We start from the raw sequence: 9,594 nt of genomic DNA on the forward strand, positions 1-9,594 counted from the left end.
AATCATTACAAATTGAATGTTTTTTAGATCATTCAAATCGGATACTCAGTTCTGTCAAAAACTCGATTTGTATTTTCTGCACTCTTTGCTCCGTATCTCCGTAACGGCTAGACCTGTTTTGCCAAAAACTAATCAGCACATTTCCCTATCAATGGGGATCGAATGTTTTTTAAACCAGTCAAATCGGTTAATCCATGCGCCCGAAAACGTGAACGAAAAAATGCGGACATACAAAACAAACACACACACACGTACACACATCCATTTTTTCTGAGGTATGCCAGTAAAATGTTCATAAACCTTCAAAACGTCGAAAAATGCAAAAATTTTCATTTTTGATTTTCGGCCCATTACTATAACTACCCTTAAGTTAATAGTTTGCACTTTCGATTTTGAATAAATTATTTTCAGAACGTCATTCTGTTTGTCCAATTGCCAACTACCCGTTGCCGTATAGCACCTCATCTCTGCGATGACAATCGTGGTGGATCTGGTTATTGCAAAAGTTCCTGTTCCAAAAATACTGAATGCACATGCTGCCCCAAAGATGTACCTTACAAAGGCCTGGTAATAACAAAAACAAAATTCCATAACGAATTTTTTCCCTAAATCCATTATCAATTGCAGAAGTTGAAAAAGAGGCTAATCAAGTGCATCGATTATCATCGGTTTCGACAATGTGCTTCGAATTGCGCAACAAATTCTTCGTGCAGCACTATTGGTCCATGTGGTGGTGGTTGTGGTGGAGGTTGTGGTGGTGGTTGTGGTGGTGGTTCATGTAGCGGTGGTGGAGGACCATGTAAGCCAAGTGGCGGTGGTGGGCCTGACTCATGTGGTGGAGGGCCGGGGTCATGTGGAGGTCCTGGAGGTCCTGGAGGTCCTGGCCATGGAGGTCCTGGTCATGGTGGTCCTGGTCATGGAGGTCTTGGACATAAAGGTTCTGCTCATGGTAGTCTTGGACATAAAGGTTCTGCTCATGGTAGTCTTGATCACGGAGGTTCTGGTACATGTGGAGGTTCAGCTACATGCGGTGGTTCAGAACCACAACCAAAAGTATCCTTCATGGACAAACCCCAACATGCCCCTAGTGGTCCGTTTCCAGTAGGACCTGGTCCCGCCGCAGGTGGTCCTGGGCCGTGTAGTCCAACTCCAAATCATGGTCCAATTGGCCCTGGTATGGGTTCTGGGCCATGTGTTCCTGAACATGGTACACACGGAGGTTACGGCCCTGGGGGTTTTCATAGTCCTCGACGAGGACTAGCTGGTCATAACAAACCGTGCGGTGCAGGTGGTGGCCCAAAGGCTGCATGCCCAGAACTAGTCGTCCACCATGTGGTCCAGCACCTTTAGCTGGTGGTGGTGGACCAGGTCAAGACACGCAAAGCATAGAAGCGCCTGCCCCCGTGCAGAGACCTAGAAACATTCTAGATCCAAATTTCGGACGATATAACGCTGATCCCTATAACATGAATGTTAACCCAAACGCCCGTGAGTCTATATCAAACACAGCATACCCAAGTGGCCCTGAACAAAGAGAAAATTCTTACATACCTGTATATGATCCTGTAGCAAGCCCGACGGATAGCAGTGGCGTACCAATGAATCCATACAGTTTATCTAATAGTCCTAGAATGCCAAACCCTGGGCCTTATGCACAACAATCACCACAAAATGCATTCCAACACGCAACTACATACCGGATCAAGTTCAGAGGTATCAAAGTTACAGTCCACCTCCAGAGCCAAAGCCACCTGTCGACTTCAATCAACGTCCATCAATACATCGAAATCCAATCAATCAGGAAAGACAACACGCTATGGCTCCATACAATTTACCTGGACAAGTTCCAAAAGAAAAACCAACTTTCAACAACCCTGGTTTATCTAATGAATCACCACAAAGCAGAACATTTGGTCCCAACAATGGGCATCAAACTAAAAATTCACACTTTGTGAATGAACCGACATACCCACCAACTGCTCATTTGCATACTGCACAACAAAGAAAAAGTGGTGGAGCAATGAACTACCAGCCTGATACGGAATCTATGAGCAAATCTGATTCTGAATACTACAAGGACAAGTCGCCCTACAGCATGACTTCTCTGTCTGAATCAACATTTTCTGAGAGAGGCTCTTTGAGTCCTAAGTTTAGTACTATCATATCTGGGCCAAACACTCCGCAATATCCAGAACATATAACACAAGTCATGCAAAGCAAAGATGGCTCCATTGCTAAAACTGCATCACCTCGTAAGTTGGTGGAAAGAAAACACTTGACAATACAAGAATCTCCTCTAGCAAAAACCGCATCTGCGAGCAAAGACATTGAAAACACGCAGCCAGTTGACAAAAACCCACATAGAACCCCTCGTGCCTTGTGTGCCAGAAACCGATATCTAAACCCGATACACGTAAATCGGGATTAATGGTCGAGGAAAGAAAATCTATAACTGTAGCCAAACCTGAAACCTACAAGTCAAACCCGATAATTTGGCAACCCATTACAATATCACCCAAGGAATCCAGGGAAAGCTTAAGTACTGATGCAAGCGTTGTTGCTACACCAACGAGGCGAAATATTATGAAATCCATAACAAATTATCCATCGACTGCAGAATCATCTGAAGAAGTTCCAAAATTGCTTGAAAACACCAGGCAAAAACAAGCACTTAACAAGACGTCTAAAAATCCACCACAAAATCGTGCTTCGAATAGATCTAAGATGCACATGGCTGCTAGTGCAAGTTCTATAGAAGAACACAGGTTAGTAGTAGATTTTAGATTGTGGAACCGATTCTGCGGCATAACAAAAAAATGTTATGGCAAGGCCATGTTACGTTCTAACTTTCATACATTATGCTACTGAATCATACTAAATACTGTCAAAATGTCATATGTATTTGATGTACATTCAGGTTTTACACATAAACTGCAACGTCACTCGTATGTTATGAACTTTTTTAAGCGGTTTCTAAGTAAGATTTGCTATCTGAGTCTGAGAAATACGACTGACTGCATGACTTTTGTCAATATTTAGAACGTATTAGTACGAAAAGTTCTTCATAACATGGCCTCGCACCTCTCTTAAGCTAGCAAGACCAAATTAGCAAAATCGATCCGGACCTGTGGTATTATTTAGTACGTTTAAAAAAAATACGTGCCGCTGCTAGCTTTAATATTAAGCTAGCAAAGACCACTTTTTGTTTTAGAAGAAAATAAAGAAAATTAAACGAAAATTGATTAATTCGAATTTGTACTAATTTGTACCACCAAAATTAAACCAAAAAAAAAAACGAAAATGGCTACTAAAATCAGTACCCCATGACGGCCGGACCGCCCTAATATGAGATATTTTGTGAAGATAGGTATATAGTGCAGAAAAAAGCCTGTATTGAAATCAAAAAAAGAACAAAATAATGATAACAAAATAATTATAATAGTATTATAAAATCACTGATTTTGATACAAAATACTACCACCGTTTTGCTCCAAAAAATCCCTAAAATAATGTTAAGATATTTAGTACGGAAAAAATTAAATTAAACTAAAACTATCAAATTATATCAACACATTATGAGCAATATAATATTTAGTTTTACATTAATTAATTTCAGATTTTATACCCCTGCCCTTACATTTCCAATCATCCCCAAATTGTACTTACGTCTATGCTGAATCATTTTCAACGTACAAGTTCAAAGTATAGAAAAAAAAAATTGAACGAGCAGAATCAAATGAAACTAATATAGTGAAGACATTATAATATCTAGTAGTTAAATAGAGAATTTCAGATTTTGTACCAGTTTTGTTATTATAATTTTTTTGTGGTACAAATTAGTACAAAATAAGTACTAAATAATACCACAAATCCGGATCGATTTTGCTAATTTGGTCTTGCTAGCTTACGAGAGGTTGGCCTCGCCATAACATTTTTAACAGAATCAGTCCCTCTGTTTGCAACTTGTTTTACAATTTCTGCATTTTATAATGCAGAAAAATGGTGTCATCAAAGCAGTCGTTGGATATGGAAACAAAGCCAAGAACTGTTTATCGATCCAGAACAAGTTCGGATAGAGACTTGAGTCGTGGTTATCGTTCAAGTAAAAATTTGAAGGATTATGACTCGTCTGAAAGACCCAGACTCATTTACAGAACTAGCAGGGACAATGTTGATCAACAGGATAAATCTAGAAAGAGGTAAAAAACTAGTAAATTATAATACATATTCAAAATACAGATTAAAAGTTTTTAACTTCCATCAGAATGTCCAAGAACGTAGAAGACGCCCAAAAAGTTCGAGAAGTCCTCACCACAAACAACGAACCTTCAGAACGTCTTCCTGGCGGTTTGGAAATAAAACCAAAAATAGTCCAAAAATCAAGTAAAGAAATAAAAGCACCAACAAGAAGTACAGGAGAAGTTAGACGACCAGCAAGTGATAGACCACCATCAACATTAGCCAAAGACAGTGATGAGTTTTGTGATATTTTATATAGGCGTTCCTTAGATGGTTCCAACCATGGTTCAAAAGGGGCAACCAGGGCGATTCGTACTGCTCCGAACCAGAACAAAGATCAGACCAGGTTGGATAAATTGGAACCTTTGAAAGATGTTGAGGAAGATGTGCCTAATTCTGATACTGAGTGCACTTGTATGAAGACTGATAAGGGCGTGCATAGCAATTGGCAGTATAGGAAGTTCTGCAAATTTCATAAGAAGTATACGTATTATTGAATATTTGTTGGAATTGTGATACTGAATTTATACCAGTAATATCGTAAATTTGTTATATTAATGACTTTAATTAAAATGACAGACATCTTTGAGTTTGATTATTTTTAAAAATCACTTTGGCGATTTTTTTTTAATTAAGATGCCTTTTCACATTTGCAAAAATAAAAGTGCCTTTGACAAAAATTTTCGATTTCATTTACCATCTTCCAACAAAAGCCAAATAAAAACTACGTTATCGAATAAAAAAACTTTATTTTTATGAACATCTAAATTGCATGTCTATCCATTAACAAAATATGTTTTACATTTGGACTACGTCAGCAACCCTAAAAATTCAACTAACCAGAAGCAAATAACAAATGATCTATTCTGAGATAATTATAAAAAATGAAAGAATAAAAAGAATAAATATAGAATAAAATAGAAAAATATAAAAAGAAATAATATGATTAGCCTCGATTATATGAAGAAATTTTTGAAGTTCTGTAGGCGCCACTAGGGTGTAAATCCGTACAAATGCAACGGAAGTCCGTTACGCCCGAACTGTTCGTCATTCGCTCTCGATGAGATCATTTCTATGTATGTATGTGAATAGAGATCTGTCGTTGTATGCGTACCGGCATCAACGTTTTATGCATACCGTTATCAACAAGGAAATCGGCATAGATAAATAAACACTTCAAAGTTACATCGCAGTACAAATCTTGATTTAATGAAAAATGCCTGAATCAGAAGAATATTTTACCCTGTTTCTTGAAAATAATAAAACAAATTAAACATTTGGGCCGTGTAATAAACGTAAGTTAATTGATTAGAAATTATTTCTATATTATTCGTAGTTTCTATAAATCTTTAAAGTTATCAAAATAGAAAATATTTTTAGGCAAGACATATATTACTGTTGTTCAAAGAATGAGATTATATCGTCAGTGAAAAAGTAAAAAAAAATACAGGCAGTCAATGAATGTATGTTAATTTCAATTACATTTTCAAACACAATTATTACATGATGAGTGAAGTTGCAAAAACAATATTTGTTTAGGCGTTGTTTAACATAATCCACTGTGTGAACATATACTAAAGAATTTTTTAATCAGCAATTACTTCATTTCTCTAATAAAGGTTCATTTCTAAATGCTAATTACAATGACAAACCGACCATGTCATATTTGAAGTATGACTTTAATTACATTATTGTTTTTAAATATTATTTATAATTTTAATGCTATTATAAATATATAATTTATATTTTATCATTATATACATGTGTATAATGGTTTACACTAATGAATGTATGCATCACGAGTGTTACCATATTACTAATAAACATCATTCAAAATTGTTATACGATGAATTTATTTTTACTTAAATGCCATCTTGTACAGTAGCAAATAAGTTTTACTTCAATCGCGTGAGAACCTTACGCGCACTCTTTTATTTAATTATATCAAAGATACTTTTTTCTGGAAGTAACAACTTTATTCTGTGATATATTGTCTATTTTGATCAATGACTTTTTGTCATTTTTCAAACGTCAAGGAGCATCAAACTTTTATAAAATTTGAGGTTTTTATTAGCAAAAAACTGAATCTGTACAATTTGACATCATGATAAATATTGAATTGTTTACCATTCAAGTAGTTTTATATAAAGTAATTAGATCATCCTAACAAGCTTCAATAATTTTATCCAAATTTCCAAATATTAGTAGAATGATTTGCTGTTTTGATTCTTAAATTAAGGCCACTTTTGTTGTTCAATGTTGACATCAACATTGATCATTATGTTGATGATAACAGATTAGAGTAGAAATATTTTTTTTGTAATCAACTTCAACTGGACGACCAGAACATTTTTGATCTTTGAATGAAAAATCATCAGAACGAAATTTGGTAAACTTAGTTTGTCATAGCCGTTTTTTCAAGACTTCCTCACCATAAACAACTCACAACTCTTTGTGAGCTTAAGGTGACTACTGGCTTATTACCTTTGCAGAAATAAAAACCCAAAATATGACAAAAATGATCTAAAAGCCATTCCATTTGATCCAAACAATTTTTTGATTGACAAATTGCTTATTATCCATTAACAAAATGTGTTTTTCATTTAGACTACGTCAGCAAACCTAAAAATTTAACTAAGAACATCTTAGAGTAAGATCTGCAGTTAGATGCAAACCCAATGCAAGGAATAAATAATAAATGATCTTACTGAGAGAATTTTAAAAAATAAAAGAAATTAAATAATTAGCCTCGATTTGGTGAAGAAGCATTAAATTGAACACAATATAAAAATTTTAAAATATGTATTACTATATTTTTTAATATATTTATTAATCATAGTATTAATATTTATTGAACCAAGTTACCTTGGCAATTTATTGTTTCATTGGCATTAAAAACAATTGCCTAATTAGATTTGTTTTTTCTAATGAATATCACAACGCATTTCACGAATAAGTCATTTTTATTTTTTAGAATATAATTAAGAAATACAAGTTACAACGATGATGCTTCAAACATGCAGCTGTAAGTACTTTAAACTATTTATTATACAATTGAATTTAAAAAATATTATAAAAAAATCTAATAAAAAGTTTGTACGAGTAAAAATACGAGTTTTGCAATAAAATCAAAAATATTATTTATATTTAAGTAATAAATAAAATTTTAAACTCAAATATCAAAGTGAACCAAAAAAAGTTTATGATACATGTTTTTTGTGGAAATTTTGTCTACGCAAATCATTTACATCTTAATTTGATTTATTGTATATTTTATATAGTAATGTAGCTAACTGGTATCTTCTAAATAAACAGTTTTTTTTTAAATAGAATGAGGATTTTCAGAAAAATAGCATTTATTTAGAAGAAAGGCGTTTTTAGACGTTTTTAGACCTTAACAAAAATCAACAACACGATTTTCACTACTAAATTTATGTTTTCATACTCATTTTTGTTTAACTATTAGTTATAATAAAAATAGTAATATTATTATATAATAAGTATCAAATACATACTACCAAATAAATTGAAAATAACAATTATTTTTTACTATTTTCCAGATACTATTTATGCCATCTCCATGATAATTTCCTTCCTAAATTTGATAGTTCTAATGATATGCCTGATTTACTACTATCGAGGAGTCATTTTTTCGGCAGACAATTTTCGATTTTTTCGAGATTGTATTCCTATTGACCCAATATCGGAGATGGACGAAGAGTAAGATTGATTTGAACTAATAGTAATAATAAATAATAAAAAAATTAAATTTTCGATATTTGTATGCACGCAATCCTTTATAACTCAACTAATATGTTTAGTAAGTTAAGGCCAGAATTTTTCATTGAAATATTCTATATTTACACCATTTTGGATCATTTTTTATAAATAGTACTTATACACAACATATTACTTGCTTATTTTGAAAAATAAATTTTTGATAAGTTTACATTGTTTATAATTTGAATGTCACTAAATTTTATGCCTAGCCTTTTTTCGAAGACATTTTTTATACTATATCTTTGTGTGAGCTGGTAAAAACAAACTGTCAAAAACCTATGTATTTGCTGTGCTATCTGGCGTTTTACACATAAATCCTAACCTCCAAAAGGCACAAACGTCAAACAACAATTTTATCATAAGTGCATCTTTCTGATGTCTCATTGATAACACATACGTAAATTTAGGTTTTGTTAATAAAACGCCTGATCGCACAGCAAATACATAATCTTTTAACATTTTGTTACTACCAACTCATACGAAGATAGATCCCTAATACAGAATTACCATTCTACCCGGGAAATGTGATTTTTAATTTGTATGTTCTATATTTCAGTGGAATGCACATGAAATCAGCTTTAGTGGCCATTAGTATAATTGGTCTGATTGTATTGATAATTCATACAATTTATACAATTAAATCAATATCAGTCGGAGGTACTTGCGATAGGGGATTGCATATTGTTGTAAGTACTAAAATATTAGTAATTTGAATGAAATATTATAAAAACATAATTTTTACAACAAACTTAACCACTTAATCCAACACGCAAAAAACACCAACTAAGACAAACTGTAAAAATATTTTGTGTGAAAAGGTTTGAAAACTTCATAGAATTGATAAAAAAGAGAAACTTTTATATTTATTAAGAATAGAAAAACTGTGAGAATCTTTAAACTTAAAACATTTGAACCAGGGTCATTTGGTCCAAAAACATGCCTTAAATGAGAAATGTTACTAATAATTGCAATATACCTCCAAAAAATCAATAAACGTGTTTATAATTTTAACAACTCTGAACAATTTAAAACCATGCTCTCTGAACACGTTTATTTATTTATAATCACTTTTGGCACTAATGATCTGAACATAATTTATAAAGAAAAAATATTTATCTTAGAACATTTGCAGCTTCATAAAAATTATTAGTTCTTTCTTATACCTTCTAGATAGCTATCAAAATTCTTGAATTCTTGGTTTTCCTTCAACCATTTTCCTAGTAGTACTCTTATTACCTTTGAAATTTTTTTTTGCTTACTGATGACACACATTTTAAATATACAAGTAATTTTAATAATAAATTTTTTGGAACGATTATTAAAAAATCTCACAAAAAATTAATTTTTGAAGATCAAGAACAGTGAAGTGTTTTTTTATTGCCTATTCAAATGCTACCATAAAATATTCACATTAGCTAATATTCAACACACAATCTATAAGAATCTGTTAATATTAAAAGGTTTGAAACATCATTCATTACTTTTGATAAATTGTTTATTATTTTGATAATTTGTTAATATTTTTTTAAGATCATGGCATGTACTCATGTAACAAAATCCTTCTTCGCCGTAACG

General features: G+C 32.8%; 1 protein-coding gene across 1 annotated transcript; it reads left to right on the forward strand.

The window, feature by feature from the left end:
• Nucleotides 1–472: 472 nt before the first annotated feature.
• Nucleotides 473–1,350, forward strand: LOC113388384 (glycine-rich cell wall structural protein-like). Its single transcript, XM_026625769.1, has 2 exons — nucleotides 473–567; nucleotides 714–1,350. The coding sequence occupies exons 1-2, from the start codon at nucleotides 473–475 to the stop codon at nucleotides 1,348–1,350; spliced, it is 732 nt and encodes a 243-aa protein (XP_026481554.1).
• Nucleotides 1,351–9,594: the final 8,244 nt, after the last annotated feature.

This window comes from Ctenocephalides felis, unplaced genomic scaffold, assembly GCF_003426905.1.
Source record: "Ctenocephalides felis isolate EL2017-DRISC unplaced genomic scaffold, ASM342690v1 CF-g0.4_SCAFFOLD_03572, whole genome shotgun sequence".
In the NCBI taxonomy this organism is placed as follows: domain Eukaryota; kingdom Metazoa; phylum Arthropoda; class Insecta; order Siphonaptera; family Pulicidae; genus Ctenocephalides; species Ctenocephalides felis.